The sequence below is a fragment of the Diadema antillarum genome, unplaced genomic scaffold (assembly GCF_040938485.1).
Source record: "Diadema antillarum isolate AM-2024a unplaced genomic scaffold, OU_Dant_1.0 seq00000476_RagTag, whole genome shotgun sequence".
Classification (NCBI taxonomy): Eukaryota; Metazoa; Echinodermata; class Echinoidea; order Diadematoida; family Diadematidae; genus Diadema; species Diadema antillarum.
In genome coordinates this window covers 645052-663529 of record NW_027271443.1, presented here as the reverse complement: position 1 = coordinate 663529, position 18478 = coordinate 645052, and the positions used below count along the sequence as shown (strand labels likewise).

At 36.2% G+C, this 18478-nt stretch overlaps 1 protein-coding gene across 1 annotated transcript in view; it reads left to right on the top strand.

Annotated features, from left to right (window-relative positions):
- LOC139733448 (uncharacterized) overlaps nucleotides 1–18478 on the top strand; it is a 299164-nt gene that overhangs the window by 80915 nt on the left and 199771 nt on the right. The window contains exons 4-5 of the mRNA XM_071644265.1: nucleotides 13637–13728; nucleotides 15717–15863. Coding sequence (XP_071500366.1) covers nucleotides 13637–13728; nucleotides 15717–15863 — 239 coding nt within the window. The remainder of the gene's footprint in view (nucleotides 1–13636; nucleotides 13729–15716; nucleotides 15864–18478) is intronic.

Below are 18478 nucleotides of genomic sequence, written 5' to 3'. Positions count from 1 at the left end.
GAAGTTATGACGTTTTGAAGTTTCGCTAATTTTTCAGAAAACAGTTTTTGAACGGTCATTATGAATATGCTAATGGCAAATTGAGCTTGTCATTCCCTCACAACTTGTCATAATGTTTGCTCATAAACTTTGAAATTTTCAGTTTTTCATTCAAACATAATTATGCCTGAGGCTTTAATCCGGGTATATCTAACTGATTACTATTCTGAAGGTAATCAACCAGGAAGAGCATCATGTTTCAGATTTCAAAGACAGAAAAATTGAATTTTCGTTATTTTTTGTACACGATCAATGGAAAATTGTGAGGTTATGACATGGTGAGCTCACTCATTTGCATATTCTTATCAACTGTACGAGAACTTGTTTGCAGAAATTAGCAAAACTTCAAAAAGGCGGTTAATTAAGGGTGCAATTAAGCACAATTAAGGGTGCAAGTATGCACCGCAGGTGTGCTGCTATTGTTACAAATTAGGTGCAAATTTGAACATTTATTTCTTAGCGTATAAGCCTCAGATTTTACAGCCTCAAAAGCAAACGTAGTGATGTGCATTAAAAACAGAGTCCGCATTATAACATTGAATTGTATTTCCCCTCCACTTGGTATTCCATGTCCTCAATCAGTGCATGGTACCAAATGCGTCGCTTGCTACCTGAAACAGGGGTTGGGATAGTCATTATTTTGTAAACAGATGGCACCTCCAAGATGTCCGTCCGGTCTTCCCAGTACCACGGCCGTTGTCTGGAACTTGTATAGGCACCCTGAACATGACTGAGCCTAAAGATCCTGAGCAGGACGAAATTCTAATATTCGGAGCATTTAAAATCCATCCGGTCTTCCCATCTTGCTGTAAGAAAAAAAAAGATAGAGTTAAAATGATATTAAAATAAATTTATCATGCACTGGAAGAACAATGTACGCACAAATGAACGTCTCTGATCAAAATTACAAAATCAACATTGTTTTTAGATTGCGTAAATTACCTAGAACGATGTATGTATACGAGGGCCATATACTGTGGAATAATGAAAGATCTACTCCTTATTGTAGTAGTTGAAAATGTGTAAAACGTTCAATATAACGTCCCTGACGTTTAACATCTTTGTTTATCAGTACTTAATGGGTTTGATTTTTACAAGATATTGGCATTATATTTGGATTGAGGAACCAATGTGCTACAAAGATAGGCACCAATTCGCCATGGTGGGTCATTGATATTGGTTTGAGAGCAGATCCTATTTGTTCAGCAAACGTCTCTGACCTAAACCTGTTTTTCTTACATTTCTGCCTCTCTCACAAAAAATACGTAAACTAAAGTGACTACTACATAATAATCATAGACTATTGACCTATTACTATTCATAAAACATATTTTCTGTCCTGGCAATGTGTTTGCAGTTGCTCAATCAACAGAAAATCTGAAATTTGAAACTCTTTTACATATTTTCAACATCTTTCAGGAAGCTTCATTTTTCTTAATATCACAACACGCCCGTGTTAACTTGGTTCTACTTGTTCCTATTACACTAACTGAGCCCATCCAGACATAAATTTACTTTAATGTTGTCATAATTTGTATAGTGGATGTCTTTATTTCATGAAACAGTAATTTTCAGAGACGTTTTTCATTTTGCTCAGAGACGTGCGGTCTTTGATTTTCGTGCAGATTCTTACATATTTACTGTCTATCCTTTTTTTAATTTACCTCTAATCCAAAGATTAAAATACATAATTTCACAAATGATTCTGATTGGCAAATCTACGGAATAATAATTCTAATAAATCGGCACAAACACCAGGAAAGTTTTTGTTATTACTCACATTTTCAAGATTTGTGGGCATATTTGTCGTTGAACTGTGCTGACTCGATTCCAGGATGGCTCGTCAGTGCGTAAAATAAGCACGCAAATAAAGTATCATGCAGTGCGAAAGTGTCAGATGAGGGAATATCCCTTCAGAGACTTTCAATCAGGGACATTCGTTTTGATCAGAGACATTCGCCAATTCGGGTTTTCAACCAGAACTCATTTTTGTGGACAGTATGCTACTAAAGTTGCCAATCATCATAGTCGCCTGGCTCACACTGACATACAGATAACCACTTTTTATCTCAAGCATAATCCACTTTCATTAATGACACCATTAAACAACTGAACATCTCTGATGGTTATTCAGTATAATTTTCTTTAATGAGCCACCACACGATTATTTCACACAGCTCACTCACAAATTTTGATGGAATGGTAGTATGGATAAGACGCTAAATAAATATGGCCTTACATGTTTTCATAGTCATCCTGAATTTTTGGCGTTAGAGAAAAGATGATTCATTCAGAGACGTTCTTTTTCAGACATAAGTGAATTCAACGTTTCCTGATAAGATAAATAATACACACGTTCATGGCAGAAGTACTTGATCAAATAGTTGAAGTGTGTGGGCTTACTCACAAGGAAAAACAAAGCTGTAGAATTGCATTAGAACAAAAATTAAGACGTGTGATTCTGTTTTTTTCCCAAAATATGCATTTTTGTCAATTTTTTTCAGCTTCAAGGCATTATTTTTTAAAGAAAATGCAGTAAGAAAACTACAAACTATATATTTTCTGAAAGGTACAACCCTCCCCTACCAAATGATACCTAAAATAATAAAAAACACCCCCAGGTGATAATTTTACAAGGGTTTGAATATCGAAAAGCCCGAAAATGGCCAATTGTACATCGTTCAACGTTTTCACCCATATATATATATGTGACAGTGCACCTCAAAACGAACATAAAGTCGCACACACTGATTTTGCGTGAGGACTGAAAATAAGTGAAATGGGTCAACCTAGCCGAACTTGACTTTTTCATATTTTCTGAAAGAGCGGGTCTTCTTTTACATTATGCTAAAATTTGGTATCATAAAACGGGCAGGAAAGTGTGTTTTTTTAGCAGTTTATTTCGAACATTTTTGGTAGAATAGTGTGATTAGGCGTGTCTTTAGAATCCCTTTTTCATTTCTGAAAAACCTTGTCCACACTCTTCACTTTCAACTCTAATAACTTTTGAAGGGATAATGCTACTGCTTTGAAAGTTGGCATTAATTATGGACAGAGTGTGTTAATGAGGCATGCTTAATTTCAGTTTAATCTGATTATCCTTTCATTGTTGTTACTCTGGTGGTTTACTTCCTGTTTTTTGTCCCATTCATCACGCAGCCAGCACGGTTTGGTAAAGATTAAGCGCTTGAATAGACACTGTACTTCGGAGCCTCTTTTCTCAGTTCACACTTTTCCTGAGTTTGTGCTTTCTTTCCAATATTTAGATAGGTTAGGAGAGTCCATTTGATTTGAGTTATACATCATTTTAAAGCTTAAAGTCTGCTTTTTCAGAATATGGACTTAACTAAAAATTCATGTCTGGCGACTTTTTGTTTGTTTTGAGGTGCACTGTCACATATATATATATATATATATGGGTGAAAACGTTGAACGATGTACAATTGGCCATTTTCGGGCTTTTCGATATTCAAACCCTTGTAAAATTATCACCTGGGGGTGTTTTTCATTATTTTAGGTATCATTTGGTAGGGGAGGGTTGTACCTTTCAGAAAATATATACTTTGTAGTGTTCTTACTGCATTTTCTTTAAAAAATAATGCCTTGAAGCTGAAAAAATTGACAAAAATGCATATTTTGGGAAAAATCCCAGAATCACACGTCTTAATTTTTGTTCTAATGCAATTCTACAGCTTTGTTTTTCCTTGTGAGTAAGCCCACACACTTCAACTATTCAATCAAGTACTTCTGCCATGAACGCGTGTATTATTTATCTTATCAGGAAACGTTGAATTCACTTATGTCTGAAAAAGAACGTCTCTGAATGAATTATCTTTTCCTTGACGCCAAAAATTCAGGATGACTATGAAAACATGTAAGGCCATATTTATTTAGCGTCTTATCCATACTACCATTCCATCAAAATTTGTGAGTGAGCTGTGTGAAATAATCGTGTGGTGGCTCATTAAAGAAAATTATACTGAATAACCATCAGAGATGTTCAATTGTTTAATGGTGTCATTAATGAAAGTGGATTATGCTTGAGATAAAAAGTGGTTATCAGTATGTCTGTGTGAGCCAGGCGACTATGATGATTGGCAACTTTAGTAGCATACTGTCCACAAAAATGAGTTCTGGTTGAAAACCCGAATTGGCGAATGTCTCTGATCAAAACGAATGTCCCTGATTGAAAGTCTCTGAAGGGATATTCCCTCATCTGACACTTTCGCACTGCATGATACTTTATTTGCGTGCTTATTTTACGCACTGACGAGCCATCCTGGAATCGATTCAGCACAGTTCAACGACAAATATGCCCACAAATCTTGAAAATGTGAGTAATAACAAAAACTTTCCTGGTGTTTGTGCCGATTTATTAGAATTATTATCCCGTAGATTTGCCAATCAGTATCATTTGTGAAATTATGTATTTTAATCTTTGGATTAGAGGTAAATTAAAAAAGGATAAACAGTAAATATGTAAGAATCTGCACGAAAATCAAAGACCGCACGTCTCTGAGCAAAATGAAAAACGTCTCTGAAAATTACTGTTTCATGAAATAAAGACATCCACTATACAAATTATGACAACATTAAAGTAAATTTATGTCTGGATGGGCTCAGTTAGTATGATAGGAACAAGTAGAACCAAGTTAACACGGGCGTGTTGTAATATTAAGAAAAATGAAGCTTCCTGAAAGATGTTGAAAATATGTAAAAGAGTTTCAAATTTAAGATTTTCTGTTGATTGAGCAACTGCAAACACATTGCCAGGACAGAAAAATATGTTTTATGACTAGTAATAGGTCAATAGTCTATGATTACTATGTAGTAGTCACTTTAGTTCACGTATTTTTTGTGAGAGAGGCAGAAATGTAAGAAAAACAGGTTTAGGTCAGAGACGTTCTCTGAACAAATAGGATCTGCTCTCAAACCAATATCAATGACCCACCATGGCGAATTGGTGCCTATGTTTGCAGCACATTGGTTCCTCAATCCAAATATAATGCCAATATCTTGTAAAAATCAAACCCATTAAGTACTGAGAAGCAAAGATGTTTACGTCAGGGACGTTATATTGAACGTCTTACACATTTTCAACTACTACAATAAGGAGTAGATCTTTCATTATTCCACAGTATGTGGCCCTCGTATACATACATCGTTCTAGGTAATTTACGCAATCTAAAAACAATGTTGATTTTATAATTTTGATCAGAGACGTTCATTTGTGCGTACATTGTTCTTCCAATGCATGATAAATTTATTTTGATATCATTTTAACTCTATCTTTTTTCTCTTACAGCAAGATTGGAAGACCGGATGGATTTTAAATGCTCGGAATAATAGAATTTCGTCCTGCTCAGGATCTTTAGGCTCAGTCATGTTCAGGGAGCCAACAAGTTCCAGACAACGGCCGTGGTACTGGCAAGACCGGACGAACATCTTGGAGGTGCCATCTGTTTACAAAATAATGACTATCCCAACCCCTGTTTCATGTAGCAAGCGACGCAGTCGGTACCATGCACTGATTGAGGACATGGAATACCAAGTGGAGGGGAAATACAATTCAATGTTATAATGCGGACTCTGTTTTTAATGCACATCACTACGTTTGCTTTTGAGGCTGTAAAATCTGAGGCTTACACGCTAAGAAATAAATGTTCAAATTTGCACCTAATTTGTAACAATAGCAGCACACCTGCGGTGCATACTTGCACCCTTAATTAACCTCCTTTTTGAAGTTTTGCTAACTTCTGCAAACAAGTTCTCGTACAGTTGATAAGAATATGCAAATGAGTGAGCTGACCATGTCATAACCTCACAATTTTCCATTGATCGTGTACAAAAAATAACGAAAATTCAATTTTTTCTGTCTTTGACATCTGAAACATGATGCTCTTCCTGGTTGATTACCTTCAGAATAGTAATCAGTTAGATATACCCGGATTAAAGCCTCGGGCATAATTATGTTTGAATGAAAAACTGAAAATTTCAAAAGTTTATGTGCAAACATTATGGCAAGTTGTGAGGGAATGACAAGCTCAATTTGCCATTAGCAAATTCATAATGACCGTTCAAAAACTGTTTCCTCAAAAATTAGCGAAACTTCAAAACGTCATAACTTCATTATTTTTTTCTTGAGTCCATAACATTTTATTCTTTCTTATCAGCGGCTAGCTCATATTTGGGCTGAATTTCCCCTGTAATGACTCCTTTTCTCTTAGAAGTAAGGTGAGATGTTCTAGAGGTATTATTTTTGAGGTTTGTAAGCCAAATACATGAGAAAAGGTAAAATACTAACATCTATGATGAAACAAGAAAATGTCTATTAAGAATGTCCCTTTACTTAGTTTCCTCTACAACACTATACTTATGTATCGCCTTCAAATAGAAAGAAGGATTCATTTGATAATCCCCTACCGATGTGACAGGTAAAATGTGATATTGTAATGTTATCATTGCCAACCTCTTGAAAGAGGTTTTCAGTTCATTTTGGTCAGATGTTTGCTGTACCACACCGTTGATATTCTTTTGAGTTTGGCGTTTACAATTTATATCTGCCATAGTGTACAAAAAAGCACAGCGGAATTTGATGCTTCTAGGATAAGTATAGGTTAATTACAGCTTTCTGAGACGACATCATAACAGTGGCCCAGGTACGGTCCCTAATAAAAATCCGAACTGGCCTGACATACACATACAATCATATTTGAGGTATAGTGGTCAAATTCAAATAGTATTAGTAAATTCGTGTTTACCTTTGTTATAGATTTGGACTACATTTGAAAGAAAATAATTACAATATGGATAGCATGTGGGCACACCTTCGCATACACCGGAAGGTGAAATACAAAGTAGAGGTCATCATAAACAAAAACAATTCTTGACATATGCCTCGGTAAATGATTTCCCAATGAATGTGGAACGTTGAGTTACGAGGATCTTTTAAAATAGGGAGTTTGGTGTTTAATTCTAGTGATAACTTACAGCCGAAACGTTCCTGATGGAAAAGCAAATGTCTCAGATATAAACAAATAATTTAGGTGAGGTAGTCAAAATTGCAAGTATTTTATGAAATTCTTATTTGTCTGTCATTCAAAAGTGTTGTAAGATATGAATAATATAACAAGGACAGGTTTGTTGTTGATTTTTGGTGTAGAAATCGAAATTCCTCTTACAATTTGGAGGTTTGTAGTTACAATCGGTTATTATGAAAAATAATTCAAGTTGAAATTACCATTCTGAATTGTTCACAAAAGATAAACATGTGTTTAATAAAATAATAATGTTGTTTGTTCACAAACCTCGTAATTATGGATCAAAGGACATCGTTTTTATTGTCTATGTCTGAGGAACGTCTATGAGTGAAACCTGAACGTCTCTGATCAAAACATGGCTGACTTTCGGCATCTGTAAAGGGCTTTTATGGGGATTTGACCGAACGAAATGCATTAAATTCATTATTAGTATCTAGTGAACATTAACATTTAAACAAATGAGACCCCTGCTATACGTTTTGTTCAAATGAGATGAAAGTGAAGATAAGAATATAAAAATCTCTGCTTAAATGACAAAAACTCCACTTTTACTTTAACTTCCGTGTGTATTAGCTTTTGTAAACTTAACAGGAGGTAAACAATATTTTAGGAACAAATTAACACAGTCTTCAAAAGCATGAACAAGATGAAAACATATTCATTTGAATGTTTTCCTACCCTTCATTTGGAATTTTCACTAAAACAATGTTTATTTAAGTCTGAGACGTTCGCCAATATGTCACAGTTCTATCTAATCTTGAATAAAAACAATACCCTTGGAGATATCCCAGTATAATCGGGTTTCCAAGAAAGCTGATATCAATGACATTTGACTGAGATATATTTATATCAGTGAGTGACGTTTTTTTTTTTTATTTTGACCCCTGATTTGCCCAATTGTACATCGTTCAACGTTTTCACCCATATATATATATATATATATATATGTGACCGTGCACCTCAAAACGAACATAAAGTCGCACACACTGATTTTGCGTGAGGACTGAAAATAAGTGAAATGGGTCAACCTAGCCGAACTTGACTTTTTCATATTTTCTGAAAGAGCGGGTTTTCTTTTACATTATGCTAAAATTTGGTATCATAAAACGGGCAGGAAAGTGTGTTTTTTTAGCAGTTTATCTCAAACATTTTTGGTAGAATAGTGTGATTAGGTGTGTCTTTAGAATCCCTTTTTCATTTCTGAAAAACCTTGTCCACACTTTCAACTCTAATAACTTTTGAAAGGATAGTGCTACTGCTTTGAAAGTTGGCGTTAATTATGGAAAGAATGTGTTAATGAGGCATGCTTAATTTTAGTTTAATCTGATAATCCCTTTATTGTTGTTACTCTGGTGGTTTACTTCCTGTTTTTGTCCCATTCATCGCACAGCCAGCACGGTTTGGTAAAGATAAAGCGCTTGAATAGACACTGTACTTCAGAGCCTCTTTTCTCAGTTCACACTTTTCCTGAGTTTGTGCTTTCTTTCCAATATTTAGATAGGTTAGGAAAGGCCATTTGATTTGAGTTATACATCATTTTAAAGCTTAAAGTCTGCTCTTTTAGAATATGGTCTTAACTAAAAATTCATGTCTGGCGACTTTTTGTTTGTTTTGAGGTGCAGGGTCACATATATATATATATATATATATATATATATATATATATCTTTTCCCTGGACACTTTTTGGTGTAGTGAGATTACGTGTTTCTCATAACGTCTTTGTTTTTTATATGAACCCTGTCCATATTCTTTGCTTTCAAATCCAATAACTTTGGGGGGAAATGCTATTGCTTTCAAAGTTGGCGTTGATCATTTATAGAATGTGTTAATAAAGCATGTTTTCGTTTTTCTTTTTCCAATTCATTGCACAGCTTGGTACAAGTTTATGCGCTTGAAAAGACTATGTATTTCAGACCCTCTTTTCTCAGTTCATATTTGCCAGTGTGTGTGTGTGTGTGTGTGTGTGTGTGTGTTTCCAGTAGTATGATAGGATATTAGAGTCAATCTTCATTGAGTTAGGCCTATACATCATTTTAAAAATTAAAATCTGCTATTTTTCAATCTGGTCTTAACTTAGAATCCATGTCTGTCGACTATTTGTTGGTTCAGTGATGGAAGTTCACATAGTAGATGTCGAAGAAATGTCGTCATAGTCATTTAAATGTCATCACTTTCAAAATTCTCTTTAATGCTGTTTCAAAAAAAAAAATCATTTCCATACCATCATTTATACTTAATCACAAATTAAGCATATCGGTATTTCTTGCTTGTTGTGTGATATTTCAAACATATTGCGAAATAGTACAAATTCAATATTTGAACTATTTCTACTTCGTAATCACACCACAAAAAGTATAGTACACCATAGAGCAGTATAAAAAGTTCAAGTGCGTAAACAAACATCATAAAGGGCGTAATCAGTGTACTGCAAGATTCTAGTCATCAAACCAATGATTATACATTGTACAGCTTTCTTTTCGTCTCCCTCGTGGACCCATTCTTCCTCCTCTTCTTATTTTTTTCTTTTTCTGTCACTGTGCTTCTGTCTCATCCTCTACTTTCTTTTGCCTTCTTTCATTTGAATGTACTAGTCCAGGCTAGAAGGCACCCAACCTTGTTTTTTGATATATACAATGTTTTTTGATGGTTTTTTGTCAATTCGAGGGTGCTGATTCCAAATCCGATTGATGCCACTCGTTTAACCTTGAGCATTTTCGGCAAAATGCAAAAATCCAAAATGGCCGCCAGATATGCTAATTCGGCCGTGATAAACACAATAATGTGCATTATATGACCAATTATTCCACCAAAATTTGTACATTTCTGTTCCCAGAGTTACTCCATCTGCATTTGCAAGCAAATCATATAGGTTCACTTATCATTTAAAGCTCATTTTTTTATTCAAAATGGCCGCCATTCCTATGCTTACGTACTATATGAATGGCAAAACATATGCATGGAAATATAGAAGAAATTTACTGTATTTCCAGTCCCGTGCCTACGCTATCATTAAGTGTTGCATGTGCAATATGTTGGGTGTCACTTACAGTATATAGGAAGCCTACATATATGAGCATTTAATATTCATAAACCTTACGATGTTGAACACAATTTCTTATATATTTCATTTTGTCTCAACAAAAGTCTCAACAATATAAGTTCGCTAAACGTCTCGCAAGGAATCAATATACCATCATATTCTACATGCAGGTTGAATATAAAAATATAATACTAACACAATATATTAAGGAGCCTAGATACATGGTATTTATCATATAATGTTGAAAATGGAGGGGAAGCTAGAAAGCAAAGCTTGTAATATGCATTCCCCTAAAACCATATTAACAAAGTGCAGAAAAATCCTATACAGGAAGTGCAGAGATACATAGATGCAGACAAAAACATACCGGACATTAATGACACAAATAAAAACCCTTTACATTGTAGATTCTTTTCCAGCAAGGAGTTGGGGGGGGGGGGGGGTCGACGAGTTTGAAATGGATCATAACCTCCATCACTTTGATATGATATAATGTAGAAGTACCGCCTTGATGTTATAGAGCAAACCTGATTTTCTTGAATTAAAACAACAACAAAAACTGTTGAAGGCATAAACGAAACTGTCCTAATGCAATACCGTACAAACTGTTCATTAAACATCAACCAAGGAGCAATGTGAGATACCTCTTTCAGTTCTCTCACAGTTCCCAGGTGTTGATAATATACACTTTGACATCATGATCTCATTCAGTCTTGTCTTAAAACTAAAACTTTCATTTTTATTGTCTTTAAAGAACCCTTTAATTGTATGTTTAGCAGCAGGCGACATCAGCCCCAAATTTGCAGAATTCTCAGGCTAAAGATGCATATTAGTCCTGCAATTGTTTTAATTGCAACCACATCTGGTGATGTTCAGCACTTCCTCAGTGGTCAGAGGGCGATTATTTGCCATAGAAACAGGATGAAGACATGAATACTTGCTTGAGCACCACCCGTTGAAGCCTTATGGCTTTGTTGCCAGGCCAGAGACAGTGTTGTAGGTAACTTGGGTGGTATCAGAGATGACATCAGACCAGCATCTTCACCAACCTGTTTTGGGGTCAAAGCTTTCAAGTTACAGTAGGGAAATCTAGGCTTGTGGGATTTCAGGCGCATTGATGGCAGGTTGTTCAAGGGGGCATTTCATTAAGTGTTTTGTCAGATCTTTTCTGTTTGACAAACTGTTATAAGCTATTAAATTCCTTGCATCTGATTGGCTGAGAGCAAATTGGTCAGACAAAACGCTTCATGAAATGCCCCCCCCCCATGCTATCGTGTTTGGAAGGTCAGGGTATGCGTTGACGGCACTGGTGACACTTGCCCTCCTTTCCTTCCAGTGTGAGGGAGAGTGATCGAGTGCTGCAGTGAAGGAGGGTGGACTTCCTTAGCCTATACTTGGAAGGCTTGCCACAAAGGGCTACCTTGAACATAGTGTTGGCAAGATGGTTACTAAGATGGAAGGCATGGGTCTGATGACAATCTAATAAAGGTTGGGACAAAGTCTCCAGAAGATGAAGTACTCCACTATTGTCTTGAGATGGGTCAGTACTCGGCTCATGTCATCCAAGGACTTTCTATGAGACGTAAAGCCAAGTTCATCTGCAAACTTCCTACGTGAAGTGGAAGTAATGTCACCACATATATGTTAAAAAGACCTCTAGTGGTAGTTTACAGCCACCATTAGGAGGCCATCATTCAGAGTCCTTACACAGCTGGTCTGGTTACCGAGAGCAATCCTGAATCTGCAAATGCTGAAGATTAAAGACAAGCAGAGTGAAGTTGTTGTAACACTGCTTTCAGAATGAGGCAGCATGGACTGTACAGATCTCAGAGTCTCCCTCGACATCATAGGCCTATACTCAAACACATTCACTCCGAAAAAAAAAAAACCGGTAAAATTCATCTACCATATATAATTCATCTGGGTTAACTTAAAAAACTTTGGGGCATTGTTTTCATTTCAGAGATTTGACAACAGGAAGTGAGGTGGTCCCTTTTTTCTACTTTCCCCTGCCTCATGTTCTTTCTCGGATGAGGGGACTGAAAAGTGTGTATAATATTGCTTTTAGATAGTGTAGAACATGACAGTTAATTGGAAATTTCATTTGTGTCATCATCTAGGATTCAGCCTTTTAATTCAGTAAATCAGAATGAATATTTTGATGTTGAACATCTCAAGGCAAGGCAAATGTGCATATCTAATAATTCCTGATAAACGATCTTGATGTTGGCGTCAATTCAAGTTTTGGTGGATTTTTCCAAATACCTAGGGAAAAATTCAGATTGAGGTAGCAAATTTGGATGTTTGCATCAAAAAATAAAACAGCCTTTGTTAGTAACAACCTTCTAATTTAAAATCAGCACACAAATTGGTAAACAGTGTACCTGAGTGACAAAAAAAAAGAAAATTTGTTTATTTCACACGCTCTGCCGTTCATATTGTGCAGGGGTATAATGAGTGGTATCCATTTTGAAGTTTTGTATTAAGAAGAATATAACAAGCCTAAAAACAATAAACTTTCTGTTTGTTTGTTTGTTTGTTTGCTTGTTTTGCTAGTGGCACTCATCAGATTTGCGTTGCACATGCAAAACTTGATAAAAGCGTAGGTATGTGACTGAAAATTCGTCTTCTATTTCTATGCATATTTTTGCCATTCATATAGTACATGAGTATAGGAGTGGCGGCCATTTTGAATTGAAAATAAGCTTAAAATACTAAATGTCCCTCTTCAAATGAAAAATTTCTTGCATGTGCAAGTAGAATTACTCAAGGAACAAAAATTTAAAAAAACTTTGATGGAATAATTTGTCATAAAATTGACAAAACTGGGATTATCATGGCCAAATTAGCATATCTGGCGGCCATTTTGAATTTTTGCATTTTGCCGAAAATGCTCAAGGTTACGCGAGTGGCATCAATCGGATTTGGAATCAGCACCCTCGAATTGACAAGAATCCATCAAAAAACATTGTATATATAAAAAAAAACAAAGTTAGGTGCACTTTCTATGGAGCCTAGCCTGGACTATACCGTATATACCTCGCTGGATGAGTGCAAAATCTTTTGATTGTTTTCTTTTATACTTTTTTGGTTGGTCTCATTGTTTGATTTCAGGGTAGGAATCAGAGACATAAAGACAATATTTTCCTTCCTACGAAAAGAAAGTGCGTGTATTTGAAGAGTTTGTTCGCAAAAACCGATAAGTCCACATTTGCCAAATGGAGATATTAGCGATTAAAGGTCAAGAAAAATAAAGATAATAATGAAAATGTTTGCTTCATTTGTCCATAACTTTAAAAATATGAGATGTAGTGACCAATATATCATTTAAAATGTATTATTTTGTACTTTATGACAGAGACCGTACTTCAAAATCTTCAAAAATGGACTTATCGGTTTTGCGAACAAACTCTTCATTTTCATCTGAACCGGGAAAAGGTTAGCTTGGCGTAGGTGAACTTCGAGTAGAAACTTTGATCACGTATGAATGTTATTTTTCCCCCATGAATGACTTAGGTACTTCTTTGCCAAGGCTACAAACTACATGGAGTGAGTGACGACGTCATTACCACATTCATCCATGGTGCGTCGAAGAAAGGACAGATAGAGTAAGTCTTTTTTTTTCAAACAAACCTACTGAGGAAGTTTGTGCCTCACTTTCCGAAAGCTAACTCGAGCCTTGTCTTACAAAGCAACACGTTATGTATGCAAACTGCACTCTTTTAATTGTGCTTATGAAGAGCGGCATGCTGATTTATTTGTCACTCTTCCTGAGGGGACAGAACTTAAACTGAAAATCCTTTTCACATACACACACAAGCACACACGCTCACGCGCACACACACAATAGATTCTGCAAGGATAAACTCTGGCTTTGACCCCCTTCATTATTTCACATATCAAGATTTCGGATCAAAAAGGTCCTATATCAGTTATTTCAAGTTCTGAAAGAAAAATATTTGGCAAACTCAGACTAGAATGACATTTCCCATTATTATACTGATATATGATGCAAGACTAAAATTACTCTCTAAGAAAACCCAGGTCCATACATTAATTTTGAATGAATTCATCATTCTTATAATACAGTTGTGGATGTAGTAAATTTTGAAACCGAAATTTCACATACCTGAGATATATTCAGTTTGATGTCATGATTTGTCTCGTAGATTTTTTTTTTCGAGCAATGGTGTTGGTAGAGATAATATACGAGGTCAAGGGAGGCTAGGTAATTGGCAATACCCTGCCCTATTTAGCAGCAAAACACACACACACACACAAACACAAACAAATGAACCAATGTGCACAGCTGATGCCCCACTTCTCCCTTCCTGACCAATATTTTGAATGAATGATTGTAATTGGTCGTAAGCATTCAAACAATTTTCACATGCTTCGAATGTTCGAGCATGATGGGGGGGGGGGGGGAGGACGATCCATTGTGCATAAACGGTCTTAGAAAGGAGAGGGGTCACAATATCTCACCAGGGGATTTCTCTCGTCCCTGTTTTCCTTTTATTTTATTCTCACAGGTTTATCTCTTAATTTGTTTTATTTTTATTCTTTGTTTTGAATTTTGGCTACTTTTGTCACTGTGAATTCTTCCTTCACGTGTCTCAAGCATATTGTATTTGTTATTGTTTTTGCTTTATTCTTTTTTTCAATGGAACTTCGAGCGAAAAGATAAATCCCGCGCATCTGAATGTAATTCATTTTCTCAGTGCTGTAATCAAGTTCATTACATTAATTCGTATTGTGGTATGTTCTTTATCAGGTGAAACACAATCTAATACTCTAAAAGCTAGTGCAATCAAGTCGGTCGATGGGTAATATGATCACCTACACTAAACACAGTAACAAATGTCATTTACAAGAATAAAATATTATGAATCTAGTGTTCAAAGCTTCATGCCACTGCGTATTATCCAGCCATGGTACTTTATATTATGCACGTAAAGAACAACACAGCATACCCACAGGTAAAACACTGTTGGTAGGGATGTCAGAATTTCATACCATTTTATTTGCTTTCAACAAACTTATTTTGCTTTCATACTAGTTTTCCCACACGTATCAGCTGTGAGGTCATTAATATAAGGCATAGTCCAAACCTACATAGTGTTTGTACGTATATTCTCCGGACAATGTAAGGCTCAAACTCAATACCCTAACAGTAACACACAGTAAGGGCAACCAACAGTAACGCATTATGTGGGACTACATGAATGTCGCCAAAATTCTGCTGCTTCTCCTTCGTTTCTCCTTCGCTCTTGTCTACTCCTTTTCATTCCTACTCCTTTTCTTGGGAGGGTTTGGTTTGTCAATGAATTCTTCTTCGTTTCCCTTCATTGCAAATTCAGCTTTTGGAAAACAGATGTAGTACCTTTTGCAACCGAGCTATTCATATCCTCATCTTTCTCCCTCTCGCTCCCGCTCTCCCCTTCATTCTTTCACTCCCTAACATCCCTTTCTCACTCTTATCCTCTTCATCGCCCTCCTTTTTCTTTCATTATGTCTCCCCTGCCTCTAACTCCGTCCATTACCGTCCCCTTCATTTATTTTCGCTTCCTCATTCTCCCTTCACCGTTCCATGCAGAACCGTGTTAGCTCTCATTCAATGGAACCACGATGTGGTCAACGAGGAAGACGATGACGGCAACACGCCACTCCATCACGCCGCCGAAGCCGGGCACGATGCCACTGTCCAAGAGCTCATTAAAGCAAATGCCAATGTCAACTCCAAGTGAGCAACAAAATCCAATTGTAATTGCTACTCAATGTCGTGGAATGATAAAACATGAAACAAAATAAATGGTTCTGCCTCGTGGTTCATTGTTTCCAGGCCATCTTTCAAACCAAGTGGCACATTAATGTCAAAAGAAAAATCTATTTGCAAGTAGAGTAGGTAGTCAATCTCTCAATATGCTACAATCTCGCTCGGTTTTCTGCCACTTATCATTGTACTTTTTGGATTTGGATATGTATAGATTGGTTTGAGCGGGTTTTTTAGTTTGAGCAGAATATGCGAAGTTGGCACGCCGTCGACAAAGTCGGACGTGCGAACGTGGCACATGAAGAGTTAACAGCTTTGGTTTGTCGCACTCCAAGTGGTCTAAATCTATTTTGTCTGCAATCAGTTCGTGCACTTACCATCATATTCAATGTTTACATGACATGATATCAGGGTCATCTGTAATAATCATTTTATTTTTGACTGGCGCCATTTAGTTAACGTACAAAGGCTATTTCCATTTTACTAACTTTCACTTCGTCTAGTGCCAAAATAATGGTCTCATTTCGTATACAAGCCAGGTTAACATGACTTAATAGTAATTATCCGAAATTAGTTTATTATTACTATCATTCATAATTTTTTTTTTCTTATTTCATGCTGAAATGTCACTCATATAATAAGCAGTCTTTCAAAAATGCCAATCAATAAAAGCTGCTGGCAAACAATCTTGGTTATGTAACCCCTACACACGAACATATCAGCAGCCCAGTCCACGCTTTTGCAGTGACATCATACTTAACAACAGGCAAAATAATGTTTAAATCAAGAGGTATATCGTATATTTCATACCTTGTTTCACAATTTAACTCTTTATGTGCCACGTTCGCACGTCCGACTCAGTCGACGGCCTACCAACTTCGCATATTCTGCTCAAGAAACAAAGCCGCCAAAACCGATCGATAAATCACTAATCACCGCTAATCCCGTGGCACAATGAAAGCGTCTCTCGTGCTTTTGTTCCTCTCATATACGGCTTGCATTCTATGTGGTGATTGACTATCAAGCGGCGTTCCAAACTAGATTTGCTCGTACATTCTAAGATTTTGTCACGGTTTTACAAGCAAAAGTCATGCCTTTACAGTAATGTAGCAACTGGTCATTCAAAAGAAAAATCGAAAATAAATTCGTCATACAATTTATATCGAAACAAAGCTTGGTATTCCTCTATAACTTTGCCTACTAGTATGCCCGTCTTAACAGAAATTTGTAGGAGTTATACAAATTGGAAAAACATAATTCTTTCTCAGAGTATGACTACCTTCCTGTCTCAGAATAACGTGGCGCACAGGGAGTTTCCACCATGGCACATAAAGAGTTTAGAAAAAAATCAAACAAAAAAACAAACCCTTTTTCATATGTGAATAGAGACTTGCAAAAATTCGACAAGTTCTCCGCATCTGAGAAAACCTTGGGCACCCTTAAGTTTCTTGTCAAATTGACAAGTTCAATCTTCTTTCTTTTTTGAATCGGATTTGTTGTCGAAATTTGAGGAGGAACCCTGTCCTTTTTTTTGTGTAAGAATACCTGCTCAGAATAACTGGAAACTTGTCGAATGGACGAGTGTTACTAATTAAATTCAAGTTTGCAATGTCTCAAATGTGAAGAGATTGTCTTGTGAAATGGAATTAGGCAAAGAATGACATCAAAGTTATCATTGCTTTGATATTGGAAATGCCTCAGGTATCAGCTGCCTTATTTGATAAGTATAAATCGTTTCAATTTAAAGAGCAGAGGAATTCTTCCCTGCCAGTCACCATCAAGATACGATTGCCCAAAATCATGAAAACCTTTTACTTGATAGTTAAGTTTACGAGAAATAGGGTTTTGAGTCTTTGAAAGCCATTGAGTTTGCATTGATGTTTTCCCACTTTGTAATTTTACGATCATTGCAACGTTCTTTTGCACAAAACCACAAGATGGAAGAAACATGATACAATATTACATTGTCCTACATGTCACCATATACCGTGTAAACCGTTATTGGTTTTGAAAAAGAATATCAGGGGCATGCGAGCCTATTTGTGTTTGGTTGTATTTTCATCCCATGCATGTGACAAGTCATCTTGACTTTCGTTTTGGACGATCCAAGCAGCAAAACGAAAGAGAAATTTCACAAGTGATACATGCATGCAAAGTATACATGGGGGATATCAGTGTACTAGTGTTATCCTGTCCTGACGTTCGAATTCTGGCCAAGAGTATTAACGCCGCTTCAAGAGATTCTATCAATTATAGCCTTTAGGTTACTACTTGATTTTTTATTCCTTTCAGAAACATTTTAAGTTACCACTTGATTGTTATTCCTTTCAGAAACCTTTTAAGTTACTACTTAATGTTTTATTCCTTTTAGAAATCTCACCTCTGCCCTAAGGTGCTTTCAAATTTGTTCAACATGTCTATCTAATATTCTAATCTTATTTGGTTTTAGAGGCCTACGCGTGAAGGCTGGTAGATGGCGTTTTATGTTTATTTTCTATGTTAGCTGTTTAGTAGCTGCAGATGAAGTTCTTAGAGTTAAAGATAAATCGGAACAAGTGAAGGAAATATCTCAGCACGGTATCTTG